General features: G+C 47.0%; 1 protein-coding gene across 1 annotated transcript in view; it reads right to left on the bottom strand.

Moving 5' to 3' along the window:
* The window catches only part of FBN1 (fibrillin 1), a 250,030-nt gene extending 233,786 nt beyond the window's left edge, over positions 1 to 16,244 (bottom strand). Inside the window, exons 1-2 of the mRNA XM_015411782.1 lie at positions 15,942 to 16,244; positions 4,520 to 4,617 (exon numbers count right to left, since the gene is read on the bottom strand). Coding sequence (XP_015267268.1) covers positions 4,520 to 4,617; positions 15,942 to 16,244 — 401 coding nt within the window. The remainder of the gene's footprint in view (positions 1 to 4,519; positions 4,618 to 15,941) is intronic.
* Between the last annotated feature and the right edge of the window lie 203 nt (positions 16,245 to 16,447).

Below are 16,447 nucleotides of genomic sequence, written 5' to 3'. Positions count from 1 at the left end.
CTACACACAATACACAGATAACTGCCATTTTGTGACACCTACCAACAGCCACTGAGGGAACAGTTAGTCCCACACGGGGGGCAAGCCGGAGAAGCGTCTTCGTCAAGAGAGAAAGCCATTTGCCAGTAATTCTGACAGGGCGCAGTGGCTAAAGGGGGAGTGGGTGGGGAAGAGGAGCAGACCCAGCACCCGGCCAATGGCACGCGAGTACTGTTGAGTGGCGGTTGATGGGCCAATGGCTGAGGGAGTGCATGGAATGTTGCCACTCCAAAACATAATTATTATATAGAGAAGAGATGAGGCCTAACAATTTAAACACAAGTCCTCTGTCTTTATTGATTTGTGATTTAGAATGCTAACCCTTTCTTGCTATGGAAGTCCAAACTTCATACATGTTGAATACAATATAAGTACTCGAATGGTGAATGCACAAACTCCAAACTGCACCAATAGGCAAATTATATTAACCTAAAGAAGCCTTTACCATCACCTTGTTACAGAGGTCAATCTCTCTTCCCAAAACTGCTCATAAAACCCCCATAGCTAGTTCTCCTGGCAGAGGAGGCTACGGTCTCCACTACCTTAGAGAGTGAGAAGGTTGGATAGACACACTTAGGGGACAAGTGAGCAGACTACCCCTGCCTTCCACCCACCAAACGTGTCCCCTTGTTTGTTTTGCCCACCGCCTCTAGGGACCAGAAAGGTTCAGTCAGCATTGCTGGCATCGGCACACAATCCAAGGTTCTTTGATGCCAAGCAGCAACACTGAACCCACTAAATTAGGGGTCTCCAACATGGTGCCCATGGGTGCCAGGCTGCCCGCTGACACCATTCCTGTTGGCCAAGTGCTTCTAGAAAGTGGGCAGGGCCAGGTGGGCTTTTGCCCAGCAAGGTTGCTGAAGGACCACTGAAGACCTGATTGGCTGTGCAGATTTTTCAAAAGTGTTGGTTTGGCAGGGGCTGCCAACGCAGCAAAAGGATCTTTACTGTGTGGCTGAAGGTTAGCTATGGCAGCCATTCTGTAGCAGTCATTTTGTGGCTGCACCCACCACACTGCGTCAGAATCCCAGTGGTCCCCAGAGGCTCAAAAAAACGTTGGGGATCCCTGCGCTAAATCATACTTCACCAAAACAGGGCACCAGCCAAGGGTCACTGTGTCCTCCGCCATTTGGTGCCATGCACTTGCTTAGCAAACATCTGCAACCACTGGGACTCAGCTGTGGAAGTCCTGCTGGGAGATGGCTTGGGAGGGGAAAACAGTACTGGTGCCAGCTTCAGCACACGCCTATCACGTTTTTATCCCACCCTTCCCCCAAGGAACTCAGGACACTGGATGCAGTACTCCGCTCCTCCACTCTGCCCTCACAACAACCCTGTGATATAAGACAGACAAAGAGATTGACTGGCCCAAAGTCACCCAGTGAGCTGCTCAGCCGAGCGGAGACTGGAACTCAGGCCTCCCCAATCCCAGTCAAACACTCTAACCCACAGGTGTCAAACTCATTTGTTACGAGGGCCAGCTCTGACATAAATGTCACTTTGTTGGGCTGGGCCATGTGTGCCATAAAACATATTGCCAGGTACTGGAGATACAAACTGTATAAAGGACAGCAGCTGGTAAGCTCTGAGTTGGTGTGTCCTCACTGCAAAGCCCCATGGGCTGAGAGGGGGGTGCAGAGGAAAACCCACAGAGGCAGACTGGAGAGGCAGCTGGGCAGTGCTGGGCAGATGCCCCCAACGATGCCTGACTGCTGCAGACGAGGTTGTTCTGCTATGCTGAAGCCACAATGGGGTGGCTCCACCCACTCCCCCCAGCACTCCCACCCCTTGCACCAGTTGCTTGCAGGCTGCACAAGAGCCCTGGACAGGCCGGATCCAGCACCCAGGCCTTATGTTTGACGCCCCTGCTCTAACCACTACACCACATGAGCCCTGGAGAGCCAAGATCAAATTGTATTAAACATTCAACACATGCATGCACGCAGTACAATCCCATGCAGGGTTATGCCCAGTATAAGATGGAACTGTGAATCTGTAGGGAAAAAATGTGGAATTTGCTCCAGAGACATCAGAACCGCATCTTGACAGTGGTACTTCCTTCAAAGGTTCCCTGACCTTGCTTAATGACTACAAGATGTCTTGAAATCATCTGAAGGAGCCCACAAAAGACGAGAGAAATGCGAAGAGACAAAACAGAAAAAGAGCAAAAAAATGAAAGACAGAATATTTACAAAGACGCTGGAATGTCATTTAAAAACACACACACACACACACCTAAAACCACAAGCCAGTTACATCTTATCAACAATACCACCAAGCCCCATGAAAAAAGCTATTTGTAAAATTCAGACTTGAATTAAGTCATGCAAGAGCTTCCTTTTCTTGAGATCATTATTACTATTTACAGTTGTCTCTTTACAATAAGAATATCACTTTCCTGCCTTTGTTTCCATCTTAGCTACGCTTAAGGAAGGCTTAAACAATTTTTCATGTTCACTTAAGCTGCCCTCCTCTTGCCAAAAGTTTGACATCTCTGGAGTCTGAAAGAATGGCCCTGGGAAGACAGCCCAAGAGCTTGATGTGAAACATCATGCGCCACAGAGGTACCAACTGAGCAACAGCAGCGGCAGGTTATTTGCAAAGCAATTAGTAACGCAAAACCAAAGCGCCGGGGAACCCTGCTAGAAGTACATAACTCCATGCAGCCGTCATAAGCCCGTGAACCCAGAAGAAGGGAAAATGTCAAAGTGATCCAAGAATCATTTTCACTGGAGATCGAGAAGAGCAGAAGCAGTGCCCAGAAGACAGCAACAGGCACGGTCAGAAAAAGCACAATGCTAATGAATGCCTATGCATACCGACTGCAGCCTACCCAGTGGCAAGCTACACAGCTTTGCTCTCTCATTCACACACACAAACCTTCCCTCTTCTGAAAGCCGCTGAAGGCCAGCTAAGGACAAGGCAGCAGTGTGCTCCACTGCAATCTCAACTCAAAGTTTGCTTGACAATTCGGGAAAAAATATCCAATTAGTGCCCACAGAGACTCTGCAGGAACACACTTTTCTGGCACCGCCACCAAGCTCTCAGAAGTCAATCTTCCTGATCTCCCCTCCAAAGAAAGAAAGGTGGAGCAGCACGGCCCCCGAAGTTATGAAAAATCTAATTAGCTCCCCTGAAACAAGCCATTCTGTACATTAAGAAATACTGTCAAGAAAGACAACAAGATGAGAAACTGGCCGGACGAGAAGTTCCACGCCAAGCTGTCAGCAGGACAGATGCAGAGAGCCAAGAGGATTAGGGCAAGTGAGCCCAGCCACACTCTACAGAAGAAAACGGTGATGAGACATCCCTGCAGGATCCTTAGCTAATCTGATCTGGAGAAAACCACATCCCCAGCCCCAAAGCACAATCCTCCTGCCAATTCTCTTGCAAGATGTGCTAAGGTGCATATCCAAAGGCAGAGAAAAGGTTGAAACCTGACATCCTTAAAGCTACTTAAAGGGAATGCCATTTTTGCATGCCTAACACGCCAGCGGTAAGCTTCTGTGCCAATTTGTTAATGCAGCATCACAATTTATATTAAATGTACTGGGGCCAGTGGTAAACACCCAAAGACAGCATTCCTGTCCCCTTCCTAGAACTACTTGCTGGCATTGCTGGTATCAAAACCAGACTGGCCCTGTCCAAACCCAGGGGCAGATGCAACATGAGAGTGGTATCTTTGCTTTAAACCCTGTGGACTAACTAAATTCAAGAAACAGCAAGGCAGAAAAGCAAAGGACAGATAACTGGGCATACAACAAGGATCACCGGGGGAGTGGGGGTGGAGGCAGCTGTGCATTTCCTGCATGATGCAGGGGGGTTGGACTAGATGACCCTTGGGGTCTCTTCCAGTTTGTGACATGACAGTTAATCCAGGTCCCAGCTAGCTTCTCTCCAAACGACTCAGAAGGTGCATCAAGCCCTCACTTCACCTGTTTCCCCCCCCCCCCATCCTGCATTTAGTTTTTAGAAGCAAAGATGCTGCAGTTCAGATCTGTCCGGACTCTCCATCCTTGGTTCCAAATGTCACTCCCACACATGGTCCCGGGTAATTCCCTCTCCTTTTACCAGGCCACCTCCCAGGACAGGAGCCCTCGGCATCGGGAGCAGGTCGTAGAAGCGCAGGAAGGCACCTCATCCCCAGCCGCTCTGGGACAGCCAGGACCTGGCTAGCAGCCCCCCTCCCCAACGGGCTCTCCCCTCCTAACGCTCCAGGTAGTCACCTCGGCGCTTTGCACCGCGAAGGGGCTCCCCCCCCCCCCCCCGCTCTGCAGTCCCAGGCGCAGAGCTCCTTCGGGGTCATCCCCTCCTTGCGGGTCTTGAGCGGAGAGCGGAGGAGCTGCGCCCAAGGGAGCCCGCCTTCAGCCGCTGCCTTCCCAGCCCGGACCCTTCGGCGAGCGGCCAGCTGGCACGTGCTTACTCGCAAGTCAGCCCGAGCCGGCTCAGCCCCCGTCTCCCCCGGCAGCGCGACCATTACCCTTTGAGCGCATCGTGGCCCACCGCGCCGCCCGCCTGCCCTCGCCTCTTGGCCCGGCTGGCCCGGCTGCTGCTGCTGCTGCCGGCGGCGGCGGCTTCCTTCGCGGCGGGGACGACCAGTCAGAGTCACCAAGCCTCTGAATCCCAGAGCCAGGAGGCAACATCCAGGGGAAGGCCTCGGCCTCTCTGCCCTGTTGTTGGCCCTCCAGAGGAACTGGTTGGCCACTGTGTGAGACAGGATGCTGGACTAGATGGGCCACCAGCCTAATCCAGCATGGCTTTTTTTAAGATTAAGTTTTCCATGGGTGAGAGGCTTTAGTGCCAGTCTGCTTGTACTGGGTGTTTTTATCTCTATTTGAACTGGCCGTCTGCTGCAAGGCATAGGACTAGAGTGGTCTAGCATTCCAAATGGATGAAACTAGTAGAGTCTCTCCCTCCCCCTCATTTTCATATCACCAGTCATTAACATAAGTGTCCATTTCCCCTGATTTCCCTTAAATGCAGCAGAGGGTACATTCTCATTAATTTTCTGCTCATCAGCGCAGCCACCGAAGCAGTCGATCCACCTCCCCTTTCCTCTTTGTTTTGAATGGAGCCCATCAATTATTGAAATTGTTTCTAGCAATAAATAACAGCAGATGAAAATGTGATTACGTCTTGTCCCTAATTTCAGCTCCGCCTTACCTAATTTGCGAGTCGGTTGGGGGGGGGGTTGTGTGTTTGAATTATCAATAAAATGTTGATTTCAACGTAAGTGGTTGGTGTCACACGCAATCCACAAGAATAGGTTTTAATTCTCTCCCCCCCCCCCCCCCCCCCCAGGCTCGTCTGCGCCGCCGCTTTTCTCTCGCGAGAAAGACAGTTGGGGGGGGGGGAGAAAGCCGCCCCTCGCGCGAAAACGCGCCCCCGAGAGCAGAGCCAGGCGGAGGGAGGACGAGGCGGGGGCACGGCGGGCAGGTCGCCGGAGAGCCAGCGCGCCTTGGCACCGCTGCCGGGAACAGGTCAGAGGGGCACCCCGCGCTTGGCAGCCGTCTAGACGGCTCGTTAACCTTTTGCCGTGATCCCGAAAGGCTGACCTATCCCAAGGGGCGGGGGGGGGGAGGGGGAGAACTCCTGTGCCAAGGCCGAGGTGCCCGCGGGGCTGGCAGCTGGGCGCGGTGGCCCCAGCAGGGAAGCCAAGCTGGCAGCGGGTTCTAAGCCGGCGGGTGCAGAAGGGTGGGAGGGGGAGGCCTCAGGGCCCTCCAGAGGGGCAAAGGCGGGGAGTGGGATAGGCCGTTGCTCACTTGATACACAAATATTACACTTTGACAGGCGGGCACACACAACCTTGTCACAGCACATTGCGGGGAGAGGGGACTTCCACCTTGCACCCTGGCACATCCCCCCTCCCCTTCCCAGTTTTGAACACATGAAGCTGCCTTATACTGAATCAGACCATCGATGCACCAATGCATCAGTATTGTCTACTCAGACTCCTCCGGGTCCTTTTAACTGGAGATGCTGGGGATTGAACTGGGGACCTTCTGCATGCCAAGCAGAGGCTCTGCCATTGAGCCACAGCCTAATTGTTTTCAATGACACTTCTTCAGTGGACTTGGGAGTCCAATATGAAATCATTGAACTTATCAACAAGTTCAGTTCTGTTAATTTAGGACTCAGTGGGGATCAGGGTTTTCCCCTCCTGCCAATAAATTAGAATAGTGAGGCTCAGAGGAACCTTCTCCCTGCAGTTGTGAAATGATCACTGTCCTTAGATATCTTCACATCAAACTCACAGCCTTTTGGTACACATGTGTGTGGGTGTGTGGATGAGAAATATCTGCCAACAGATGTGATGAAGGGGGCTCTCTGGACCCCAGTATAAATACCACAACAAATCTTGCAGCGTTTATGTGATACAAGACTTTTTTAAACAGCAAAACACATCTGTCCCTCTAGAAAATGACAAATTATGGCCACTGAAATCCCAAAACCAAGAGTCAAAGAAAAGAGAAAGAACTGGATGGGGGATACAGTTCTGAGTAGCAGTGTGTTCTTGGGGTACAGGTGGACTGAAGTTAAATATGAGCAGCCAGTGTGATGCCACAACAAAAAAGGCTAATGCGATCTTGGGGTGTATCAACAGAGGAATAATATCCAAATCCCAAGATGTCACAGTCCCACTGTACACTGCATTGGTCAGGCCACACCTGGAGTATAGTGTACAGTTCTGGAGGTTTTACTTCAAAAAGGATGTGGACAGAATGGAGCAGAGGAGAGCAACGAGGGTGATTGGGGGCCTGGAGACCAAGCCCTGCGAGGAAAAGTTGAGGGACTGGGGAATGTTCAGGCTGGAGAAGAGTAGGTTAAGGGGGGACATGACTGATCTCTGTAAGTATTTGAAGTATCAGACGGGGTGCCACGTAGAGGAGGGCAAGGAGCTGCTCCTGTTGGCAGCAGAGGAAAGGACTTGCAATAATGGGTTTAAATTAAGGGCAGGAAGATATCGGCTGGATAGTAGAAAAAACTTTTTTACAGTCAGAGTTGTGAAACAGTGGAATCAGCTGCCCAGGGAGGCAGCGTCTGGACAAGCACTTGTCGGAGATGCTGAAGGCTGATCCTGCATTGAGCAGGGGGTGGGGTTAGACTAGATGGCCTGTCTGACCCCTTCCAACTCTGTGATTCTTTGATTCTATGAACTTTGGGCACCTAAAAGACCAAGCATTTTATTGTAGCATAAGAGACTAGAGCCCAATTTACCAGATGCATGAGGTGAAATATAGCTAACAGACCATACACTGGAATGGACCAGACCATAACAGACCATACATAACAGACCATACATAATGATAATATAATCTGGAAAAGACACATGTCGATATCCTAAATCTTGAAAATACATCTTTTCCCTCTTTTATGGAACTTTGTCCTCTTATTTCCTGTCCAACATCAAAGAAAGAAGAGGATGCTGATGGCATACATCACATCCAACTACTACAAAAGGTATGTTTTGTTATTTTTTAAGGTTGAAAATAATAATAATAATAATAATAACAATAATAATAATAATAATAATAATAAATACCTTTCGATTTATTGATCGCTCATCCTGCAAAGCTGCTGGCTCTGAGCAATTTACAGTTACTCAAGTTTTCACACGGGACTAACAATGATTCATAGGGTAAGGGAGGACAACATATAATTATTTAAATCGCACACTTTTACAGCCGACGGGGATTTTGTTCAGCTGTAAGCTTCAGGCATGTTCCAGACGGCATTCACTTTCGGCTTGGCTGGATGACGTCAGTTCTTCCAGGACTGCTTTGAGTCATAGTGCCACACTGCCACTGCCTGGCCGGATTGGCCCATCACAGGCTTCTTAATGCCGAAGAGGTCTTTTTTCCAGGCTTCCGAGCTGGACCTTCTGTTCGCCGGCTAACATCTCCCCCACAGGGGTTTAGTATTTTTGTATATATATTGTGTGTCTTTTTTGAGAAATTTACCATTTACTGGTGAGATTTTGTTTCTTTTGAAAAAATATAGACCAGCTATAAGTTTTTGTTGTCATGGATGAAGCTTTCAAAATACGTAGAAAAGGGTATTAATGTATTTAAATTAAACCACAAAGTTTCCACATTCTTCATTTGGAATGAAATAAGGATTCTATTTTTTATCGTTTAATACCTGACAGCCCACCTGTATGAATGCTTACTCAAAAGTAAGCTCCACTGGTGCCCTGACCTGGATAGCCCAGGCAAGCCCAATTCAGATCTCGGAAGCTAAACAGGATAGAACCTGGCAAGTATTTCGATGGGAGACCTTCAAAGAATACCAGGGCCAGGAGGCAGAGGCAGGCTATCAAGCCACTTCTCTGACCATCCTCCATGCCCCAGAGGTCGCCATGACTTCCAGGCACAGGCACACACACACACACAAATGCAAAAATGCAAAAAATAGTAAGCACCACTGGCTTTAGTGTATCTTCCACCTAGGTGCATAAGACTAAAAACTTCCATTCTAATCCTTATTTCTCAACGTGATCTCTTTCATAGTGAGTTTGAGAGCATAAAATGGCACTCTGAGCTTCTGGGCAGAATACAAATTTAGGCACAGTCCACCTACCATTACAACATTTTAATGTCCCACCACTCTTAGAGATTTCAGCACATACTCTCCCATTAGGAAAAAAAAAAGGATTTAAAAATGCTTAAACTTGGCTGAATCATTCCCAAATTGTTTAAGAGGATGATACAGAATCATTAGCATACATGGCATGTTCATATAACCACATATGCAAAAATACAAGTCTCTGCCCCAGGGAGTCACTGATTGCTGTTACTCGTGGTGAACAATCTCACATGTGGACAAACGAGCCTCTAGGTGGTTTCACTTTGGGATTATGGAAAACCCTAGTCTGGCCCAATTATGTCACTCACAGAACAAAACATTCATTTACAGCAGATAGTTAACATTTGTGAGTTCCCACCCTTATTTAGGGGCCTAGAAGTGTATTGAGCTCTGTCCCGTGAGATCAAGACTTCAACACAGAAATCACATAACTCACTTTTGTCTAATGTCAGTCCTCAGAAGTCATTGGACAAATTCCTAATGTCTTAGATTCAATAGTATCGAGAGGCCCCAAACAGAAAAGAGCCAACAATTACTTAGAAGGGTGAGGGAGGTTAACATCAAATTCTTCCACTATTTAAAAATGGCATCATCTTGGACTGCATAGAAGGGTGGTGAGTTTTGTCCTACAGTCAACAAGTTAACCCACAGACTGTAAAGGAAGAGGGGTCACTGCAGGTTTTAATGGCTCCAGTCTCTTAATCGCTGTTAAGGGAACAGCCTAAAGGATTGTGCCTTCTTGCCCCCACCGAGCAAAGTTTTCTTGTCTTGCGTTTACTGTGTTAAGTTGGGAATTTAGGGTCCCTCTCAGTCAGGGGGTTGCTGGTCAGCTTTAAACCCTGGTTTTAAATTGTGAGTACACAGAAAAGTGGATAGCTTGAACTGCAGTGAAGAGAAACACTGACATTTCTCTTAGCGGAAGGGGAGAATTCACCTAGGAAAGAAAAATGGCTGCAGGAATCTCCCAACAGCTGCTAAAAAATCTAGAATATTATGTGTACTGTATCCTAAGCAGGAAGCTGAGTTGGTTCAAAAATGGTTCAAAAATGGAATTATCCCAAGTACAAGACAAAGAATCCAACCAAAATGAGTTGAACCTGAACTCAGTAAGATTTCTGTGCACCCTCCTATTTAAAAAAACAACCAACCAGTATTCATTTGGAATAAACTGATAGTATGTTGCAGCCAATGCAAGAATTAGTTGTCTTACTGCACAGGCCTTTGCAGAAGATACTGCAATTTAAAACCTCCAAAATTAACAGGCTTAGATAATAGTAACTCTGCCCAGGTTTGCCCTGTTAGGACTCCTTGCTTAGATACACGTTCAGAACCACCTGTAGGACCTGCAACAGACTTTTTTGGAATTACAGTACCCAGCTGATATAATAAGCCGACTGACAACACCAGAATGATACTAAGGGACAAACTGCTACAAGATCAGCCCAGACAAAACAATAGAACACCACTGGTGGTCAGGTCACATACTGCTCTCAGCTCAAACCAGTTCAGTGCATCATTAACAACGTACAGCATCTGCTGGACAATGATACTCCTCTCACACAGGTACTAGGAGGCAAACCTTTTTTTGCCCACCGAGAGCCACCTAACCTTAAACAACTTCTCATTCACAACAGTACACTTCCTAAACATGGACACAAACTCTGGGGCCAGGGCCTGCAAGAAACTCTGTCCCCATATCCACTCTGACAACACAGTAACTAGACCTAACAATGCCAGACATACAATTTCAGGTTCATTCACTTCCAACATTATAAAGGTAAAGGTTTCCCTTGCTCAAAAGCCAGTTGAATCCGATTCTAGGGGGCAGTGCTCATCTCTGTTTCCAAGCCGAAGAGCTAGCGCTGTCCGAAGACGTCTCCGTGGTTATGTGGCCGGCATGACTAAACACCAAGGCACACGGAACGCTGTTACCTTCCCACCGAAGAGGTACCTATTTAAGATGTTGGTTTTTACTTTTAAACCCCTGCATGGCTTGAGCCTGGGGTATCTTAAAGACTGTCTTCTTCAAATGTCCTTGCCCGGGAATTAAGATCACAGGGAGAGGCCCTCCTGACTGCCCATCAATCGAATAAGCTCATTTGGTGGGTATGCAAGACAGGGCCTTTTCAGTGACAGCCCCATATATATATATATGAAACAACCTCAGGGAACTGCACCTGGTCCCCTCACCTTCGATGTTTAGGGGGCAGGAGAAGACAGTTTTATTTAGGTTCCCATTTGGTTGAGTTAATAGTCCTGCACTGTGATTTGATGTTTTGATTTTTATGTTTTTAACGTATTTTATTTTATGTGTTTTATCTGTGTTGTAAGTTGTCTTGAGCTCTGTTAAGCAAGAAAGTTGGCTAATAACTGTTTTTTAAAATAATTTTCGTTCATAGGGAAAAAAAATAACAGAAATTCTGCAGTAAGGCTGGCATTTTAAGTTCCGTGCCACGTGTGCCACTACAGCTGTTGTACGGTCTGGCCTTTCAGTGCTCATTTACAATATAGGCCCCATTCTCTTTTAAACTCCCCCCCCCAAAAAAAAAAATTTAGCATTGGGATTACATCCATTCCTTTCCAAGAGCATTCCACATCCCTAATTCCAACATGTCACCCAGCTTCCTTTTTAACCCTTTATATAGCACCAATCCTTAAGTGGGGCAAGCTGAAAGTATTTTATCACCCCTAGCAAAAGTACGCCATTCCTGAGCCACTGGCATCTGGGAACAGAATTTGAGCCCGGTGGCACCTTTAAGACCAACAAAGTTTAATTCTGGGTATATAAGCTTTCATGTATGCAGGCAGGCACACTTCTTCAGAGACGGGAGTTAGCTAAGCCCAGCAGCGCTGCAAGGCCTTGGCTCAGACCCACCTGGCACCTGAGAAGCAACTGTTGGCACAGCCAGTCCCCTCATCCCCCCCCCATGCCACCAGTAGCCAAGAGCAAGCTGGGCCTCTCGCAGAGTGCCAGTTCTCTACAGTCTTGTGACCTCTCATCGCCTCTCACCAGAGGTCATTTCGTAGAGAAAGAGGTGCAGGAGCTCATTAGCGTAACTCATTAGCATAGCTCATTTGCATATGCCACGCCCCCTGACATCACCGGAAGTGTGTCAGAAGGCAACACCCACTGCTCAGGCTCCGCTGGACTGTTTTGGATTGCTAGCTATTGGGGGGGCGGAATGTGCAGATCTGTCCTCGCAAAGGAGGGAGAGCCCCTGAATAAAACTTGGCCTTAAAGGTGCCACTGGACTGTTTTGGACCGGGGGGCCAGGAGGGGCTCTGCAGCTTACCTGGCTGCTTCTTGCTCTGACTGAGGGCTGCTGGGAGCAGGGGGTGGGGCTTGTTGCATGTGCCCGCCCCCTGGGCTCTTTACTGCCGGAGCTCTGCTCCCGTGCGCTCCTGCAGGAAATGACCCCTGCCTCTCACATCCACAAAAGCGGGAAGTGACCTGGACTCTGGTAGTACAAGAGCCTCCCCGTCATCACGCCACCCCAAAGAGCCAATCAGAGAAAAGTGTAGCTACTTGGGAGACGGTCTGTACTATTCCTATGGTGCAGAAGATAAGGTGGTAGCCTTAACTTACAATTTATTTCTGGCCGCATTTGTGAAATTGTAGGTGCCATAAAGTCTTGAGATGAAGAAGAAGAGATGAAGAGATTGCATTTATACCCCACCCTTCACTACCCAAAGGAGTCTCAGACTGGCTTACAATCTCCTTTCCCTTCCCCTCCCCACAACAGACACCCTGTGAGGTAGGTGGGGCTGAGAGGGCTCTTTCAAGGACTGCCCTTGAGAGAACAGCTCTGAAAGAACTTGTGACTGACTCAAGGTCACACCAGCAGCTGTGGGAAATCAAACCCAGTTCTCCCAGATTAGAGTCCGCACACCTAACCACTACACCAAACTGAGAAAGGGAGACTTGCTGCCAGTCAGAGCAGACAATAGTAAGCTAAGCCGGACCAATGGCCTGATTTGTTATAAGACAGTTCCATATGATCGATGTAGACTCTTATAGCCAAGCTACACATTACACTTTATATGAGTTCACCACAAGGACTTACAGCCTTACTGCAGTTGTGAGTCTCCGGCGGCAACTTCTGTGTAAAATTTAGTTATTTATTTCATTAGATGTCTAAACCGCCCTCCCCTGTGTACAGGGCTCAGGGTGGTGTACGACATTCCACAATACATTCATATCAGTATAAAATTAAAACATGAAAAACGATATATGAATCCAATCAATGGCAATATAAGCCTGTTCCAGATGACGAATAATAAATCCATAGGAGTGAAGTGCCAATAGATGGAATAGACCGTTGCTGTTTTTTTATAGTTTTTATTGTTCGTAGTGTCATTGCTGAATGGCAATGCTTGTGATTCTCCATCCTTCTTTAATATGTTCAGTGTTTTTGGTTTCTTCTTTGCTAAAAGGGTCCACTAAACACACATGGCTAGTTGATGATGCTTCCTGTACAATACCTGACATTGGCAGCTGTTCTGGAGCTGGAGACCTCCACTGAAAATGCTGGTTTTTAAGCCTCACGTGGACTACCTGGGCTCACTGAGCTGAGGGACCATCTCTCCCTAGACAGGTCTGTGTGCCAACTGCCTGTGCCAGATGACAAAGAACAGGTCCCCAAGAGAAAATGGCTTCTTTGGAGGATGACTGTATGTATTGCAGAATTCTTGGGTATGTCTTGTTCATGGAGATCAGTTTTAAAAGCAGGAGATCTCCAGGCCCCACCTGGAGGCTGGCAACCCTAACTCCACCACCCACCTCCTGAAACAAAGCCAAATACAACCACTAGCAACCCTTCCTGACATTTGAGATCAGTTACATTAACGCCCCATAACAATGTGTAGTCCAGAGTTTGGATAGTCACATACAGGAAATTAGTTGTCATCCTATTTCATAGCCTCTTTGGGTTGCAGAACTTGAAAAGGTTTATTAAGTGAACTGTACAAAAATTATAAAAAAGGGGAGAATGTACCTGATGGCCAAACTATACCTTATGCAGCAGATCTACTGGATCTCTTGATGTTTTATAAAAATAGCTGCAAGGGGGAGAAAGTTGTATTGGAGAGCTGGAGTGTGTGTGTGTGTGTGTGTGTGTGTGTGTGTGTGTGTGTGTGTGTGTGTGTAACATCTTCCTCCAAATTTACAGCTTTACAGCAATCATGGGTACAAGCAGGACATTACCTCCCAACTGTGTTATTCTAACAGTCGTTGCTTCTTAGCATACAAAAGACACCTTGAGCTGATTTGCACTGGCAGCAGCCGCACGCTTATGTGAAGTAATATAGCCAGTGCACACACCCCATGAGCCATTTAAAAGATATCTGATGAGCCGTGCTGGTGAGCTATAACCCTCGGGTTTGGGATTCTGTAACAACTTGTCAGCACATTTTTCTTGCAGTCTTGCTTTCTTTCCCCCCCCAACATCTTTAAAAGGTCACAACATATGCATTTCTCTGTTAATGCCCTAGCATCCTTTGCAAAAACTTCTGTGCTCTATAGTTTGTGTTTCTAGCTGCAAGTTATTGCATGGTGACTTTTTTAAAAAAATATTTTAATTGATTTTTAGATAATTTACATTCCATAAACGTTAACAAATGTTGTCTTACATTTTACATTGTTTGCTTTCCAAGCCAAAATTAACATATATTAAGGAGTCTTACACATTTAACCTATTCATCCGTTCATATACCTTAGCCCATCTTTTATTAAATACTTTCTCATTTTTATTTTGCAACATCAGGCTCAGATTATCCATTTGTGCTACATCTAGCACTTTCACCACTAACTCTTCCCTTGACGGTATCATATCTGATTTCCACTTTTGGGCCAATAACAAATCGCGCGGCAGTTATTATATATACCAATACGTATCTGTCCTGCTGACTATACTCCTTAGGTAGCATATTTAATAAATATATTTCTGGTCTTAACGCTAAATTCTTCTCCATTATTTCTTGAATTAGTGTCCGCACCATTTTCCAAAAGCCCTGAACTTTATTACAGGTCCACCACATGTGGTAAAATACTCTGGTTTCTCTTCAGATCACATAAATCTTTCGCCCATTGCACGGTTACTTTTGAACTTAGTTTTGTACAAAGGATGGTAACAATCGCAAAATAGTAAATGTTGTTTAAGCATTGGTGAAAAGCTGCATAAAGCGCTAATGTTTTGTGCCAGCCAAGCCTCTTGTGGAGTCAATGATGTATGCCTAACTGGACATGTACTGCAAAATCACCCCATTGAGCAGATCTAAGGTTGCCAACAGGACTGGAGAAAAATGCCCCTTTAACAGAAACTTACTGGGTGTCCATGAGCAGCTGAAGCTTTCCATGGCACAAAGGTAAATAGCATCCCATGAAGGGTGGCACAGTTTTGCTCCAGGTGGTTCTAGATAGTGTTGCTGGGGCCCACAAGGACTGGGGAGGGGATAAACAGTCTGGAAATTTCCCTTCTTCTGTGATGCAGTAACGTCTCAGGGTCTTCAGCAGGGTGATTTCCCCATCACCCCCTGCTTTATATTTTCTTTTTCCTTAAGAACATTCAAGTGTTCTCAACATTCTGAGGACAGTGAATATGCTCAGTTCCCAGCAGGTTGTTTTTCAGGAACAGATGGTTTTTTTGGTTCTCTAATATTCCTGCACACCTTGGGAGTTTCTTATGTATGCAGAAACTCCTACCTTGTCTGCGGGTGGGCCTTTCTTGCTGGCCCTTGACTGGGAAGTCAATCAATTTATTTATTTGGCGAATGACGAGTACATATTAGAAGTAAAGCTATGTAATAAAATCACTGGAAAATAATAGTGGTCTGACTAAATACCAATCATTGGAAATCTCTAAAATTTGAAATCTGTACATAAAATTTCACAATGAATTCTACAAGCTCCTGAAGAAAATTTAGCACAGCTGAGCTTCCGGTTTAGGTGCTCTAATGGTGGATGCGTCTCTCGGGATCTCCCAAGGACGCGATCCAACATCGACTACACTGTCGGCAAAACTGGAGAACTGGGATTCCTCCGGCACTTCAAGAACCTTCGCATTTAAAGGAACGACAGGCGTGACCAATGAGTGGCCCTTGTTCACTTCAAGAGACACGTAACTTGGCAAATCTTTCAAAACCAGATTTGGTCCCCGATGATTGCTTCTTCAGTTCTGTTCTCACTGGGAGAACACTGCCACGGATGCAATGTTAAAACCACACCTTGGGATGCGGCACAGACCCGGAGATCCCAGTTTGAAGATTCCAGCTGCCGGAACCTCTAGCCACAGGTTGCCCGTTTCGGGAATCGCACTCACAGAAGAGAGAGCAAGGACGCTGCCACGGTCCTCGTTAAACTGCCACAACAGACTGTGATGGCCAAAGTAATCTCTTCCAAACCATAAGCGATGTCTGGATGCCTCATAAAACACAAACGACCAGGGACCCCGAACGGAAGACAAGACCGACAGGACGTCCAGTTTGCTTCCACAAGAACAAAGATGGCGGAACAGGACTTGAGCGTCATTCTCTTCAGCCTCAACATGGACGCCACCAAAGATTTCTCCATTCCAAAGGAAGACGTTTCCAGTCACGGTATCTTCCAGGGGCTGAGGAGTCATTAGTCCCCTTAAGTGAAGTACGTGGCCAGAAAACAAGCATTGATACGGCAGATCGAGGACGGATTTGATTAACTGTTGGCTGCTGTCTGGCCCTCTCCTTTTGAGACTACGCAGGATCCCCTCTTTCAAGAGCCAACTGACGGGAGGACAATGGGACAGGCTGACCACACAACAAATGCCACACATTGCAAAACTATTGCTCG

This window comes from Gekko japonicus, unplaced genomic scaffold, assembly GCF_001447785.1.
Source record: "Gekko japonicus isolate JY-2015 unplaced genomic scaffold, Gekko_japonicus_V1.1 scaffold266, whole genome shotgun sequence".
NCBI classification, from domain to species: domain Eukaryota; kingdom Metazoa; phylum Chordata; class Lepidosauria; order Squamata; family Gekkonidae; genus Gekko; species Gekko japonicus.
Note: the sequence above shows the minus strand (reverse complement) of the source record. Positions and strands in the feature narration are given on the sequence as shown.